A 17,187-nucleotide genomic window follows, 5' to 3' on the forward strand; every position below is an offset into this window, starting at 1 on the left:
AGAGCAGGGGTGTAGAGAAATAGCGGGGAATTAGGGATGGGAGACAGGCTGATCTCTGCCTCGGGGGTGTGGTGAGCAGAGCTGACCCTGAGACTGAGAGTGGCGAAGGAATGCGGAGACCCAGAGCAGGGGGGCCGGCAGACTTTGAAGTGGGCTAGGGTCCAAGGAAAGATGCAGGGTTGGGTGGGAAAGGGCAGAGAGTGGAGGCAGGTAGAGAATGGGGGGTGGTGGTGGTGGTGGTGGAGAGATCTTGACTTGGGGTGGGTCGAGGGAGGGGGCTGCTTGGCGACTGCCCAGAGAGTGTGTGTTGGGGCGGAAGAACGGCCACAGCTAAATCTTCCCTGTAGTTTTCTCTCCGTATTTTTTAGTTCCAGAAGTTGCAGCACCAAAGGTTGATAGACAAGGAACAAATCACCGAGGGGCATCCTAAAGGGGAGAACCGGTGGAAGGCGGGACACAGGGTGGCCCCGCGGGTGGAGGCAAGGCAGGGGTATGGTCCGGTTAAGGCGCTTGGGCCCTGAACAAGTTTTTGGTACCCGACCGCCTTCACCTTCTCTCCGCCTTGCATAAGGGACATCACCTCCCGAAGCGCCAGCCCTGCATAAGGGACATCACTGCCGGCTGGCCCCCCAGAGGTGGGAGGCAGGATGGAGGGGCGGGAGCCAAGGCCGAAGGGGCGGACACAGGGTGGTGTCTTGCGCTCCATAAAGGGGCCGTAGAGACCTCGATCTCCTCAGAGCGGGTGGCGGCAACCGGCGAGGAGCGCAGCGCGATGCAGGTTTGGTGTCAGCAGAGCCCGGTGCTGGCAGGCAGCGCCTCTTTGGCCGCCCTGGGAGCACTGGTCCTGTACTTCGCGGAGCCAGCGGGCTACGGGAAGTACTTGGAAAGCCTGATGCCGGTGGGTACCCGTCTGCCGGCCCGTGCTGCCTGGTTCCTGCAGGAACTGCCCTCCTTCGTGGTGCCCGCGGGGATCCTCGCCCGGCAGCCTTGCACTCTCTTCGGCACTCCTGGGACCGTGCTTCTGGGCCTCTTCTGCGCACATTACTTCCACAGGTAGAGCTTTCCTCTGCGGGCGCGGAGCGAGCCGCACCGTGGCTTCGGGCATTGGTGTCCAGGTGCATGCAGGGAGCGCCCAGGGTGCAGGGCCGGTGGCTGCGCATAGCCGAGAGCACCTGACAGGAGCCGGGGTGCGGGTCCGACACCGGCAGGTCGGGAAGCTGCCACAGGGCGAACGCCGCCTTCACTCCTTCGCTTCTCTGGCCTGCTCCAAATCATCGGCTCGCGGGGAAGGGGCCAAACGGGAGCGGGAGGCGAGCTGGAAAGCTCAGGTTGGGCAGGGCTATTGGCTCGGTTTTTCTCTTCTCGAACTGTGCGCAGTCCACAGTCAACTGTGGTGTCTCACGTCCCCGCCTTCTTTTCCTTTCTTTGCCTTTCCCTTGCAGGCTAGGGGTGGGCTGATTCCAGGATCTTGGGAAAGCCTGAGTGTTGGCAACTCCCGGAGGAAACTCGACTCAGACAGAGGGACTGATCAACTTAGTCCTTGGGGATCTGAGGAGGGAGGTGGGCACAGACCAGACCAGTACTTCATAGAGACCCACCTCTCCGCCAAGCGAGGGCCTCCCTTCTCAGAGCCCACCCAAACGGGTTGGAGCTCATCATCAGTTTACCTGCCTTTCCAGTTCCCCTGGATTTGAATTGTGAGGCGGTCAAAGTTAATGTAGAGCTAAATTCTATTCTAAATAAAAAATTCCAAATTCAGTAGAACTGTGCCTTATAGTCTAGGAACCAAAGACAGGAAGGAAACCAAAGGTTATCAGGATTTGGAGAAAACTGCAGGACCCTGATAAAGACCCACAGGGAAAAGAGGAAGGAAACAACATTTTATTAAATTGCCCACCACCCTCAATAGTTATCATCTATAGGGTCTCCATTAAGTCAGAACTGACTTGAACATAATGTTTTTGTTTTTCTGTCTCATTTAGCTTCTTCTCTCGTTTGAACCTTGTACGAGCCCTGGTGACATAGTGGTTAAGAGTTCGGCTGCTAACCTAATGGTCTAGGAGTTTGAATCCAACAGCCGCTCCTTGGAAACCCTATTGGGCAATTCTACTCTGTCTTGCAGGGAAGCTAGGAGTCCCATTCAACTACGTTATTCCTTTAAAAACAAAGAAACCGAAGCCAAGTAAGGTTATATGACTGAATGAAGAGGATACAGTTAGTCAGTGCCCAGCAAGATTCAAATCCAAGGCTGTGAGACTCTGGGGTTCAGGACCTTTCCAGTATATTAAGTAGGTGGATTCTCCACACAGGGAGAGAACAGAGTCTACTAAAAGAGAAAGGTTGCCAAAACCAAAAAGAAGTTGAACAGAAGCAGAGTTCTAAGAACAGAATTTCTAGGGTCAAATGATTAAGAAAATTTAGATTCAAAACTAGGATAAAAACTGTCCTAGGAAGCTGAAAGACATAATCGTCTTTCTGTCATCAGGAGAATTTGAAGTCTCATTTTGGGAGAGAGAGGGTGTCAGAGACACAAATTATGACCTATCTTTCCCTAAAGAAATAAATTTCAGAAATGGGTGTCTTTTCAACAGATATTTGCTAAAAAACAATTCTGGAGAAGAGCAGGCCTAGTTATCAGTCGCTTTATTTTACTTAGATTTAGATGGTATAATTTGTGCAGAAAGAAGAATCATGGGTGCAGTAGAAGAGATCAGCTTTTGATTTCATTGTTGTTGAAACAAACATTTGACAGAAAAATATGATTGTATCAGTTATTTTTATTTTCAAATGAACTACTGCCTGTTAGCACCATAAACCATATCTTTGTGAGGGCATTTCATCTTAAAGTAGTGATTGGTGTTTTTTGACAATCCTATTAACATAATTGTTAGATTAGTTTTTACAACCAAAGGCACTTTGCACAATAAATTATGACCAGTACGTTCAGAAATTATCCATAAATGAATGTCTACATACTTTCCATTTTCAGGGGAAAATTTAAAAATATTAGTAAAGGATATTGGGATTGATTCTACTTGAGGGAAAATTGCCCACTGAAAGCACAACTCTGAGTTACCTGTTCCTGAGGCATCAGGATGTGATGTTTGCTTACTTTCTCCTTATTTGGTCTCTTTTCTTGAGGCTGATGGAGTGTTGGATATAATATCACTTATCAAGTGCTTACTAGGTATTCGGCTCTGTGCTAATCACTCTACTGAGTTACCCAGTAGTCCTCATACCAACCCATTTTGGTAACACTATTATCACTCCCATTTTACAGGTGGGAAGATGGAGTAAGGAAAGGTTAAATAACTTGCCCAAGTTCAGACAGCTAGAAAGTTGGGGAGTCAATATTCTAACCCAGGCATTTGCATCTAGAGCTCAGGCTCTTCGCTATGAGGTTACACTGCATTATACTAGTTCTTGCTACCTCTTCCTTGCCTTTTAAAAACTATGTTTAGGCTTAAGATTATTTTTTAGTACAAAAATAATGCTAGTTTACTAAAGAAGAAATGGAAACTAGAAAGTAGAAAAATGCCCATAGTTTCAACACCTAAGTATATTAACTGTTAATGTTTTGGAATATTTCCCTCAAGCCTTTTATTCTTCATGGTAGATTTTTTACACACGCTGGTTATATTGAATCTATAATTTTTCATTTTCGTTTTGCATGACTACTGTTAGCTCACCATGACCCCATGCTCATCATGACTCCATGCACAATGTGACAAAACTGCTGCCTGGTTCTGCCCCATCCAATTGAGCAGTTGCAGATTGGACTGTAGTGATCCGTAGGGTTTTCATTGGCTGATTTTTCAAAAGTAGATAGCCAGGTCTTTCTTCCTAGACTGTCTTGGCCTGGAATTCCATCAAAGCCTGTTCAGCATCATAGCTACGTGCAACTCTCCACGGACAGACAGGTGTTGACTGAGCATTGGCTGGGAGTCAAACCCAGTTCTCCCTCATGGAACATTGTATCATAAGTATTTTCTCACTATATCATAGAATCTTGTATACATCATTTTAATGGCTGTCTATTATTTCATCTTTTGTAAAGCCAATAATTTACTTATCCATCAATTTATAGTTTGACATTTGTTTTCTTTTTTTTTTTTGGCCAGGTTAAATAAAACCATGATGCACATTTTTGCACCTAAATACTCTTCAGAAGTTAGGACTATTTTCTTAGTCAAGATTCCTGGGAGTGGGTCAAAGGCTATGAGAGTTTTTTAGGATCTTGATACATATCTGCTTTGAGGTCTCAGGAGTCATTTGGCATCAAACTGTCCTGGCTTTATTCTGTCCTGAGCAGTGCTATGACACAGAGAATAAGATGGAAGAACAAAAGCTCAGGAGGAAAGATGGCTCAGTTTGGGTTAGACTCTTTTGCAAAATGTCCCTTGGGATCTGTTCAGAATAGCAATATATCCCATTGGATAGAAGTTAAAACTCATTGCACTTTTCTCGGTTAAAGGATGATGCAGCAGAATGTAAATTTCAGGAGGGCAGGGGCTTTTGTCTAGTACTTTCATGGCTTTATCCCCCATACCTAGAAATGTGCTGGAACATAGCTGTCATTTACTAAACTTTGGTGAGTGCATGAGTGAATTCAACTTCCAGTATCATACAGGCATTACAGGAATTAACAGGTAAGACAATGGTCTGATCTGCAAAGATCATGGAGTTGGTGCAGGACTGGGCACTATTTTTTCCATTGCACATGGGATTGCCATGAATTTGGGGCTGAGTCTACAGCAGCTGACAAAAACAACAACAGAGATTATTTAGGAATCATTAGTGCTGAGGTTGCATGGCTAGGTCAACTGGGATGGTTCATCTCCCTTCAGACTCTATTGTTGTGGATGTTCCACATGAAAATGCTGCCTAAGCATGTTGCCTAATCCTACTGCCAAAGTTGTTTGAAGTCCATGTTTATGTCACCTCTTGTTGACCTTGACCACAGCCCTGAAATGGTCCTTCGACCACACTTTCTGATTGATCTCCAGCTTTTCATGAAGTCTTGGTGCTTTATGCAATGACTGTCATACCACCTCTGTCTGTGGAAGACAAAGTCTTTTTTCAAGACTTGCAGGTTACCTTGACAATGGGATAAAAAACAAAAAAAAAGCATGTTTTCAAAAAATGCAACTATGTTGTGAAAAGTTGCTGGACTCTGTACCATGAAATGCACCCAGAAACAGAGTGTAATGCACACATTAGAATCTGTTTGAATTTAGAGAAATCTCTCCTGGGGTTTAGATGCTAAAGCAAAAGATGTTTTCCTAATCACCTGAATGAAATTATAGTCTCAATAGGGTGCTTTTTTGCTTTATTGGTCAATCTGTTTATCAGCAGCATGAATTCTTCCACAAAAGTTTCAGGTCAGGCATCACTTCCTCCAAGAAGTTTTTTCTGAGTGCCTTCTCCGCTTTAATCCAGGTGTGATGTTTTCCTTGGATTTTCATAGCAGCCACTGTGGCCTTCCAAGAAGCACTTCACGCACTGGATCAAAATGATATGTTCTAAGGAAACTCAGACCTCATCTGTCTAGCCTCCTCATTTTACAGAAGTGAAGCACCGAGAGGCTGAGTCAGTTGGGGACAAAGCTAGAACTGAAACTTGAGTCTCCTGATAGGCCCTTGCCAAAGCTGCTTCTAGCTCATACGGGCTGCTGTTGTCGTTATGTGCCACTGAGTCTGTTCCGACTCATAGGGACCCTATATGTAACAGAATGAAACACTGCCCCGTCCTACACCATGCTCACAATTGTTGCTGTGTTTTAAGGCCATTGTTACAACCACTGTGTCAATTCTTCTTGTCAAAGGTCTACATCTTTTTCGCTGACCTTCTTCTTTACCAAGCATGATGTCCTTCTTCAGGAAATGGTCCCTCCTGATAACATGTGCAAAGTACATGAGACGAAGTCTCACCATCCTCACTTGTAAGGGGCACTCTGGCTCTACTTCTTCCAAGACAGGCTTGTTCATTCTTCTGGCAGCTCATGGTATATTCAGTATTCTTTGCCAACACCGTAATTCAAAGCCATCAGTTCTTCTCCATCTTCCTTTTGTCATTGTCCAGCTTTTGCTTGAATATGAGACAATTGAAAGTACCATGGCTTGGATCAGGTGCACTTTAATCCTCAAAGTGACGTCTTTGCTTTAAAGACCTTTAAAGAAGTCTTTTGCAGCAGGTTTGCCCAATGCGATATATCGTTTGATTTCCTGACTGCTGCTTCCATGGGTGTTGATTATGGATCCAAGTAAAGGGAAATGCTTGACAACTTCAATATTTTCTCTGATTATCGTGATGTTGTTTATTGGTCCAGCTGTGAGGGTTTTGGTTTTCTTTATATTGAGGTGTAATCCATATTGAAGGCTGCGATTTTTGATCTTCATCAGTAAGTGCTTTCAAGTCCCCTTCACTTTCAGCAACAAGGCTCTGTCATCTGTGTATAGCAGGTTGTTAATGAATCTTCCATCAATATTTGTGCCACGTTCTTCTTCATATAGTCCAGCTTCTCAGATTATTTGCTCAGCATGCAAATTGAATAAGTATGGGGAAATGATACAGCCCAGACACACACCTTCCCTGGTTTTAAACCATTTCAAATGATTGCCTCCTGGTTTATGTATAGGTTCTCCTTGAGCACAATTAAGTGTTCTGGAATTCCCATTCTTCGCAATGTCATCCATAATTTGTTATGATTCACGAAGTTGAAAGCCTTTGCATAGTCAATAAAGCACACGTAAACATCTTTATGGTATCCTTTGCTTTCAACCAAGATCCATCTGACATTAGCAATGATATCTCTCATTCCACATCTTCTTCTGAAGCTGGCTTGAATTTCTGGCAGTTCCCTGTTGATGTACTGCTGTAATGACCTTCAGGAAATTTACTCACATATGATATTAATGATATTGTTTGGTAATTTCCACATTCTCTTGGATCCCTCTTCAGAATGTGCACAAATATGAATCTTTTCCAGTAATTTCCTGGCTTAAACAAGTGAGCACCTCCAGTGCTGCATCAATCTGTTGAGCCATCTCAATTGGTATTCCGTCAATTCCTGGACCTTGTTTTTCACCAATGACTTCAGTGTAGCTTATACTTCTTCCTTAAGTACCATTGGTTATTGATCATATGCTACCTCCTGAAATGACTGAACATCGACTGATTCTTTTTGGTATAGTGACTCTGTGTATTTCTCTCATTTTCTTTTAAATCTTTCTGAGTCCATCAAGAGTAGTTCATAGAATCCTTCAGTATTGCAAATTGAAGCTTGGATTTTTTCTTCAGTTCTTTCCATTTGAAAAATTCCAGGAGTGTTCTTCCCTTTTGGTTTTCTAACTCCAGGTCTTTGAACAGTTCATTATAATACTTTGTTTTCTCAAGCTGCCCTTTGAAATCTTCTGTTTAGCTCTTTTGCTTCATCATTTCTTCCATTTCCTTTAGCTGCTAGATGTTCAAAAGAAAGTTTCAGAGCCTCTTCTGACATCAATTTTAGTCTTTTCTTTCTTTCTTGTCTTTAATGACCTCTTGCTTTCTTCATGTATGGTGTCCTGGATGCTATTCCACAAATCGACTTATCTTCAGTGCAGATGTCTCAAATATTCAGAAGTAATCGAACCTCACTAAGGAAAGTACTCATTGACCGAGAATCAGAATGATAATTAATAACAATGTTGAAAACAAACTAGACAAATCTCTCCTCTTACAGATTAGAAAAGAGGCCTAGAGAGGATAAGTAACATTCTTGTGGCCACTTAAGTAACATTCTTGTGGTCACGTAATCGTGTGTTACGGACATTCATGAGGTCTAATTTTGATCAGTTAAGATTAACTGCATGTGAAAGCTTTACAATGAATAAGGACGATTGGAGAATTGATGCATTTGAATTATGGTGTTGGCAAAGAATATTGAATATACCATGGATGGCCAAAAGAACGAACAAATCTGTCTTGTAAGAAGTACATCCAGAATGCTTAGTGATGAGGAAGGTGAGACTTCATGTACTCTGGATATGTCATCAGGAAGGACCAGACCTTGAAGAAAGACATCATGCTTGGTAGAGAAATGGGTCAGTGAAAAAGAAAACAAACTTGACGAGATGGATTGACACAGTGGCTGCAACAATGGTCTCAAACATAACAATGATTATGAGAACTGGGCACTGTTCCGTTCTGTTATGCACGGGGTCACTATGAGTAGGAACTGGCTCTACAGCACAGCACCTAACAACAGCAATAACAACAAGATTAACTGAAGGATTTTTTAGCATAGGGGTCAGCAAACTTATTCTGTAAAAAATCAGATAGTAAATATTTTAGATTTTACAGCCATATAGTCTCTGTTTTGACTCCTCCACTCTGCTGCTGTAGCATGATGAGAGCAGGTACGGACAATATGTTAACAAATGAATGTGTTTGTGTTCCAATAAAATTTTATTTACAGAAACAAGCAATGGGCCAGATTTGACTTGTGAGCTGTAGTTTGCCAACTCTTGATTTAGAATACCATGAGCGGTATAGTTTATATTCAATATCCTGGTAATTTTGTCTATAATAAAAATTTATATTAAATTCTACGGCAAAACAGTGGGCATATTTTAGAAAATTTCTGCTACATTCAAGTAAGAATATGTTAGTAAACATCATTTTATGAATAGCCTTGTGTTCCAAATCGTTTATTTGAAACCTTATGGGAAATAGTAGGAGTCTTGGAGTTCACATTCTAAAGTGGATGACATCATAAACACATCTGATAAAATATATAACTCTTTGTCAAAAATGTAAACAAGCTTTAGCAATCTTGACCATTTCACTTTTACAACATTGACGAACTGACTTCTTCCTCATTTTTAATTTAATTAAGTGTGTCTTTTAAAAGAAGAAAAAAAGATAAGAAAACAGAGATCCAAACTGGTGATGTAACATGTATCAAGTCACATGATAACGAAGGCGGAGAGCAGGATTTCAACCCAGGTCACCTGATTCTTTAGTCAGAGTTCCACATGCTGAGAGCTATGCTAGTCCTGTGGGAGAAAGAAAAGAAGTACAATACCCGGTGCTTGCCCTTCAGGAAGAAGGCAGAAAGGAACCATCATTGTATGCCTATCACTCTTTTCTAGTATGATAGTTGGGTGGTGGCAATGTCAGGCCTGGAACAGATGGGAAAATACAAATTTTGGGGGATATGTGCCTGAGGGATGCCACAGTCATGCCGTTAAACACACCGATGTCTATCTGTGTTTGAGTGTGCATGGGAGGGACTGTGCTGGGATATAAGGCAGATGGGATACCATGGTGAGGCTTGAAGGGGTCCCAATATATGGCACGCCTCTTTCTAACCCAGGTTAGGAACCAATCAAGTTCAGAACCAACTGAGAAACAGAAACAAGAATCAGGCAAATACAAATTACCATTCTTATTCCTGGTAAAGCTGGTTTGGTGGAATGTGACTTAGATTCTAGGTCATGTGGACCTCCTCACACTGTACCTCAAAAATACTCAGCAATAAGCATGGCTGTACAACCCAATTGTGTCTGTTCTGAAAAGCCAGCAGAATGAAAGAAGGGCTGAGAGGTACACACCCTTTGAGAAGTGCTGCTCTCAAATTTATCAATCATATGATTCACTTCTCTTTCTATGGGAAGGAATGGGTGCAGAACAGCAGAAAGGCCAAGAAGTATACTCTAATGGAGGTCCCTGAAAAAGCCAGAGGGGCAACACAGATGTTTTTCCCTAATAGAATACAAAAGTTGTCTATGTATTGATTTTTGCCAGAGCTTGGCAACTTGGTTCTGGAACCTGGGGCACTTCCCATTCTTCTTTTTGACTCCCTGCCATGTACGGTAATGGGGACATAAAAGTTTGAACTGGAGTTCTTTGAAAAGTTGCTATGCTCACCCAGGAGCTCTTAATGAGAACTCAGCTCAACATTGGAGCCCTAAATTTTAAAAACCTCTGAACTGGGGCTAGCAGTGCAAATTGCCTTCTATTTGGTTATGGGAGAGGCAAAATGGAAGGAGAAACCAATATTTATTGTGCTCCGGGTGTTCCAGGCATTGTGTTATGTGTTTTACACTGGTTATCTCATTTTATCCCTGAGACAGTCTCTATTATTAGCACCGTTTCATAAGTGACCACAGTCTCTCTGTGTGGTGCCATAGATTGCTTTTGTGTGGCCTTTCTAACCATGATCTTGTAACTCCCACCCAAGCGATTGGGCAGGACTGTGTGATAGGGTAGTTGTGGCCCGCTAAAGGGATTGGTTAGTTTTGCCATCCTGCTGGGCTTGAAATGAACCACCCCAGAGGTGGGAAAAAAGAAGATTCTACCACCACCATCAAGGAAGAACAGCCAGGATACAGCGTGTCCTTTGGATCCAGGAGCTCCTGAAACCAAGAGACAGAGAGATATAGAGAGAGCTGTAACAGTGAAGGCAGTGAGATCAGGCAGCAGAGAACTGACAGCAGGAGATGGCGAGATGGGCTCCCCATTTCATGGAGAGAGAAAGCTGAGTGCCTTTAGGTAGAGGCCTAGGGCCAGAGAGAGGCCGTCCTGATGGAGGAACTGTATCCTGAGTGTTCCTGAACGTGAATTGTAACCTGTTACTTCCGTAATAAACCCCGTAATTGAGAGTATTGTCTGTGAGTTCTGTGTGGCCATTGCAATGAATTATCAAATCCAGCAGAGAGACAGAGAGTGCTTGGGAGGGATGGTTGGTGTCAGAAATGGTAAAGATGGCAGAGAGAGGAGGCATGTCTGGCCTCTACCTCATAGGAATCAGCCTTGGGCTGCTGATCTTGATTCTCCTTTCACCTTGTGAAGTTGGAGGAGGTCAGACACTACCCCCATGCACTTTTTACACTCTAATTGCAATGCAGAAGCATTTGTGGCGGTGAGTGGGAGTGAGGTTGGGAAGGCAGGCACTTGGTTGTGGCAAAGCATTGTCTATTCCCAGACTGGTGAGTGGGAATGTGATGTTCAGTCAGGGAAAGGGGCCTGTTTGGTGGTCTATGCATCAAAATTTCCCTGTACTGCATATACTTGGCATTGGAAAATCTCTCCACTTTTTAATTCATAACATCTTCTTTATTGATGCCATGCTATGCAGTTCTACTATCCAAGCCTTAAACCAGGTTTTGGACCATTTTCAAAATTGTTCCATTATACTTGCTTCATATTGTCAAGACTTAGGAATTTCTGTGAGGAAAATAGACCAATCCTCCTCCCCCTGCCATTTTTGTGGTGAAAATATACACAACAAAACATGTCAATTCAACAATTTCTATGTGTATAATTCAGTGACATTGATTGCATTCAAGTTTTGCAACATTCTCGATATCCTTTTCCAAATTATTCCACCACCATTAATATAAACTTAATGTCCCCTAAGCAAAAATTCCCTTTTCCTCCTGTCTTTCATCCCTGGTAACCACTAATAAATAGTCTTTGACTTCTATATATTTGCTTATATCATATAAGTGAGATCATTTTTTTTTTAACCACTAATAAATAGTCTTTGACTTCTATATATTTGCTTATATCATATAAGTGAGATCATGCAATATTAGTCCTTTTATGACTGACATCTTTTGCTCAGCATCACATTTTCAAGATTCACCCCAGGTTTCCTGTTTCCATTCATCCAGTTTTTCTATGCTTCCTGCCTTCTCATCTTTGCTTTTGGGATGGTGTGCACATTAGTCTCGTATACATGATTGAACTAAGAAGCAAGTTCCTCAAGTGTGTTATTGTTTGCTTTATGGACCTGTCTAATCTTTGGTTAGATAGTGAACCTCAGGAGTGACTTCAGTACTGAGTTAAAAAGGTGTCTGAGGGCCATACTCTCAGGGTTGCTATAGTCTCTGTCAGAGCAGTAAGTCTGGTCTTTTGTTTTTTTCTTTTTGTGAATTTGAATTTTGATCTAGGTTTTTCTCCAGCTTTGTCTGGGACCCTCTATTGAGATCCCTGCCGGAGCAGTTGGTGGCGGTAACCAGGCACCATCGAGACAGATGATCTGGGCTCACTCTGGTGGAGGTTGTGGTAGTTGTGGTCCATTAGTCCTTTGAATTAATCTTTCTCTTGTGTCTCTGGTTTTCTTCTTTCTCCTTCGCTCCAGCCAGGATGGGTCCAGTAAATATCTTAGACGGTTGCTCAAAGGCTTTTAAGATCCCAGATGGCACTCACCACAATAGAATATAGAACATTTTCTTTATAGACTATTTTATGCCAATTGAAATAGATGTCCCTCAAGACCATGGTTCCCAGGCCTTAGCCCAGTAGCTTGGTCCCTCAGGGTGTTTGGATGTGCCTGTGAAGTTTCTGTGGCTTTGCCCTGGTCAAATTGTGCTGAGCTCCCCAATATTGCATACTGTCTTACCCTTCACCAAAGTTACCACTTATCTACTATCTAGTTAGTATTTTTCCCTTCCCACCCCTCCCCGCCCTCGTAACCATCAAAGATTAGTTTTGTTTTGTGTGTAAACTTTTCCATGAGTTTCTATAATAGTGGTCTCATACAGTATTTGTCCTTTTGTGATTGACTTATTTCACTCAGCATAATGCCCTCCAGATTCATCCATGTAGTGAGGTGCTTTGCAGATTCATCATTGTCCTTTATTGTTTTGTAGTATTCCATTGTGTGTATGTACCATAGTTTTTTTATCCATTCATTGTTGATGAGCTCTTAGATTGTGAATAATACTGCAGTGAACATGGGTATGAATATGTCTATTTGTGTGATGACTCTTCTTTCTCTAGGATATATATCTAGGACTGGGATTGCTGCATAGTATGGTATTTCTATTTTTAACTTTTTAAGAAAGCTCCATGTCATTTTCCAAAATGATTGTGTCATTTTGTATTCCCACCAGCAGAGCATTAGAGTTCCAATCTCCCCACAACCTCTCCAACAACTGTTATTTTCTGTTTTTTTTTTTTTTTTATTTGTGCCAATAATGTCGGGGCAAGGTGGTATCTCATTGTAGTTTTGATTTGCATTTCCCTAATTGCTAGTGATCTTGAGCATTTCCTCATGTGTCTGTTAGCTGCCTGAATGTCTTCTTTGGTGAAGTGTTTGTTCATATCCTTTGCCCATTTTTTAATTGGATTGTCTTTTTATTGTAGAGGTGTTGGATTTTCCTATAGATTTTAGAGATTAGACCTCTTTGTCAGCTATGTCATAGCCAAAAGTTTTTTCTTAGTCTGTAGGTTCTCCTTTTACTCTTTTGGTGAAGTGTTTTGATGAGCATGTGTTTAATTTTTAAAAGATCCAGTTATCTAGCTTATTTTCTGGTGTTTGTGTATTGTTAATTATGGTTTGTATCCTGTTTATACCGTCTATTAGTACCTCTAGTGCTGACCCTATTTTTTCTTCTATGATCTTTATAGCTTTTGGTTTTATATTTAGGTCTTTGATCATTTTGAATTAGTTTTTGTGTATGGTGTGAGGTATGGGTCCTGTTTCATTTTTTTTTACAAACGAACATCCAGTTTTACCAGCACCATTTGTTAAAAAGACTTCTTTTCCTTATTCACTGGACTTTGGGCCTCTGTCAAAGATTAATTGGATGTCAGTAAATGGATTTACATCTGGGTTCTTGATTCTGTTCTATTGGCCAATTTGTCTGTTGTTGTACCAGTACCAGGCTATTTTGACTCTCATAATTGTTATAATATGTTCTGAGGTCAGGTAGTGTGAGGCCTCCTACTTAGTTCTTTTTCTTCAATAATTCTTTTATTATCTGGGCTTCTTTCTTTTCCATATAAAGTTAATGATTAGTTATTCCATCTTGTTAAATAACACTGTTGATATTTGTATCAGGATTGAATTGTATTTGTAGATCTTTTTGGGTAGGATTGACATTTTCACAATGTTGAGTTTACCTGTCCATGAGCCTCGTATGTTTTTCCGTTTATGTAGGTCTCTTGTGGTTTCTTGCAATACTGTTTTGTAGATTTCTTTTACAGGTCCTTTATGTCTCTGGTTAGATTTATTCCTAAGTATTTTATTTTTTTAGGGGGTATTATAAATGCTATTGCTTCCTGGTTTCCTTTTCTTATTTCTCTTTATTGGTGTATAGGAATCCAACTAATTTTTGTATGTTTATCTTGTATCTTGCTCCTCTGCTGAGTTCCAGTAGTTTTCTTGTGGCATCTTTAGTGTTCTCTACATATAGTATCAGATCATCTGCAAATAGAGATAGTTTTACTTCTTCCTTACCAATTGGATACCCTTTATTTCTTTTTCTTGACTCATTGCTCTAGCTAGGGGTTCCAGAACAATGTTAAATAGGAGTGGTGACAAAGCTCATCTTTATCTTGTTTCTGTTCTCAGGGGGCACGTTTTCAGACTCTTCCCATTGCGAATTATGTTGGCTGTTTGTTTTGTGTAGATGCCTTTTACTATGTTGAGAATTTCCCTTTTCCTCCTATCTTATTGAGAGTTTTTAGCAGGAATGTGTGTTGGAATTTATTGAATGCCTTTTCTGCATCAATTGAGATGATCATGTAATTCTTTTGTTTTATATATGTGGTGGATTACTTTGATTTTCTAACGATGAACCATCCTTGCATACCTGGTATGCATCCTACTTGGTCGTGATGTATTATTTTTTTATGTGGTGCTGAATTCTATTGGCTAGAAATTGGGTGAGAATATTTGCATCTATATTCGTGAGGGATTTTTTTTTATTTTTGGAGTTTTTCCTGCTTTTCGTCAGGGTTATTCTGGGTTCATAGGATGAATTTTGAAGTATCTCTTCCTTTTCTATGTTCTGAAATAGTTTGAGTAGCACAGGTGCTGGCTCTTCTTTGAATGTTTGGTAGAATTCTCCAGTGAAGCCATCTGGACCAGGGTTTTTTTTGTTGTTGTTGGGAGTTTTTTTTTTTTTTTTTTGGTTACGGATCTGTTCAGATTTTAGACCTCGGCTTGTTAGTGCGTTTCTAGAAATCTGTCCATTTTCTCTAGGCTTTCAAATCTGTTGGAGCACAGTTTTTCATAGTACTCTGTTATGATCCTTTCTATTTCAGTTGGGCCTGTTGTAATGTCTCCCATTTCATTTCTTATTTGGGTTATTTGTATCCTCTTCTGTTTTTCTGTTGTCAGTTTGCCCAGTGGTTTGTTGATTTTGTTGATCCTCTCAAAGAAATAATTTTTGGTTTTGTTGATTCTTTCTATTGTTTTTCTTTTCTGTGTTTCATTTATTTCTGCTCTGATTTTAATTATTTCCTTTCTTCTGGTGGCTGTGAGCTTCCTTTTCTTTTCTCTTTCTATTCGTTAGAGCTGTAGGGCTTCTGTTTTTATTTTGACCCTTTCTTCTTTTCTTTTTTTATTGTGCCTCTATTGCTATAAATTGACCTCTGAAGACTGCCTTTGCTGTGTCCCAAAGGTTTTGGTATGACGTGTTTTATTCTTATTTATTTCTAGAATTTTTTCAATTCCATCTTTGATTTCTTCTGTTACTTGTTGTTTTTAAACAAGGTGTTGTTCAGTTTCCATGTATTTGATTTTTTTTTTGCTTGCTTTTCCTGTTGTTAATTTCTATTTTTATGGTGTTGTGATCAGAGAAGATGCTTTATATTCTCTCAGTGCTTTAGATTTTGTTGAGCATTGCTTTCTGCCCTAAGGTGTGGTCTATTCTGGAGAATGTTTTATGTGCATTGGAAAAGAATGTGTTCTTTGTTGCTGTTGGGTGAATGTTCTATATATGTCTATGAGGTCAAGTTGGCTGATTGTGGTCTTTAGATCTTCTGTATCTTTGCCGAGTTTCTTGATGTTCTGTCCTTTACCGAGAGTGGTATGTTGAAGTCTCCTACTATTATTGTGGAACTGTCAATTTGTCTTTTCAGTGCTGTTAGTTTGTTTTATGTATTTTGGAGGGCTATTTTTGGGTGCATACATTATTACAGTTATGCCATCATGGTGGATTGCCTTTTAATCATTATATAATGCCCTTCTTTGTCTTTTATGATGGATTTTGCCTTAAAGTCTATTTTATCTGAGATTAGTATTGCCACACCTGCTCTTTTCGGTTGCCGTTTGCTTGATATATTTATTTTCATCATTTGATTTTTAATATATTTATGTCTTTGTGTCTAAAGTGTGTTTCTTGTAGACAGCATAATTATAGGCCTTTTTTTTTTTATCCATTCTGTCACTCTCTGTCTCCTTCATTGTGATTATTGATAGGTGTGAATTTATTGCTGTCTTTTTGTAGTGATTTTTTTTGTAGTACTGACTTTCTTTGCTCATCTTACTCTCCTGTGCTGAGTGCCTTTTGTTTGTGGGTCATTAGTGCGTGGGTTTTAAATATTGGTACAAATTAGAACCATTTTGGAGAACTTTTAAAAGCTATTGAGGGCAGGCCTCTGAGAAAATTGGACAAAACTTAACAAATTGTGCACTTTAAATATGTGCAGTTGCTTGTATATAAATTATATCTGAAAGTTAAAAAAAACTGTAGGTAAGTCTGTTAGAAAATTGTACATCCACGTGAGGCACTATTTCTATCAGTTTTGAGACAGCAGTATTGAAATGCCCAACTATAATTGTAGGCTTGTCTATTTCTCCCCACAATTCAGTCAGTTTTTACTTCATGTATTTTGAAGCTCTGTTATTAGGTACATAGATTTTCAGGTTGTTATGTTCTCTTGTTGAATTGACCCTTTTACTATAATGAAATAATTCTTTTTATCTTTACTAATATTCTTTGCTTTAAAATCTACTTTTGTCTGATAGTGATATAGACGCTGTAGCTTTCTTTTGACTATTGTTAGCATGGCGTAGCTTTTCCCAACATCTTACTTTTAAACTGTTTCTGTCTTTAAATTGAACATTTGTTTTTTGAAGGCAGCATATAGTTGGAGCTTGTATATAGTTTTTTCCACTGTGACAATCTCTCTTTTTAATTGGTGTGTTTAGAATGTATATATTTAATGTGATTTTTTAATATAGTTCGATTTTTTTGGCTTCTACTTGTCCCATCTGTTTTTGTTCCCATTTTTCTCTTTAACTGCCATTTTTTGGAATTAGTGTTTCTAATTTCATCTTATATTCTTGGGTTACTAGTTTTAACTCTTTCTTTCATTACTTTATTAGTTGCTTTAGAACTTATAGTATGCATCTTTAACTTATTATGGTCTACTTTCAAGTAATATTATACCACTTCATGTATAGCA

The 17,187-nt window shown here is 40.3% G+C and overlaps 1 protein-coding gene across 1 annotated transcript in view; it reads left to right on the forward strand.

Annotated features, from left to right (window-relative positions):
• Nucleotides 1–772: 772 nt before the first annotated feature.
• SRD5A2 (steroid 5 alpha-reductase 2) overlaps nt 773–17,187 on the forward strand; it is a 66,564-nt gene continuing 50,149 nt past the window's right edge. Inside the window, exon 1 of the mRNA XM_049870465.1 lies at nt 773–1,053. Within this exon, the coding sequence (XP_049726422.1) occupies nt 773–1,053 (281 nt within the window). The remainder of the gene's footprint in view (nt 1,054–17,187) is intronic.

This window comes from Elephas maximus, chromosome 26 (genome assembly GCF_024166365.1).
Source record: "Elephas maximus indicus isolate mEleMax1 chromosome 26, mEleMax1 primary haplotype, whole genome shotgun sequence".
NCBI lineage: Eukaryota > Metazoa > Chordata > Mammalia > Proboscidea > Elephantidae > Elephas > Elephas maximus.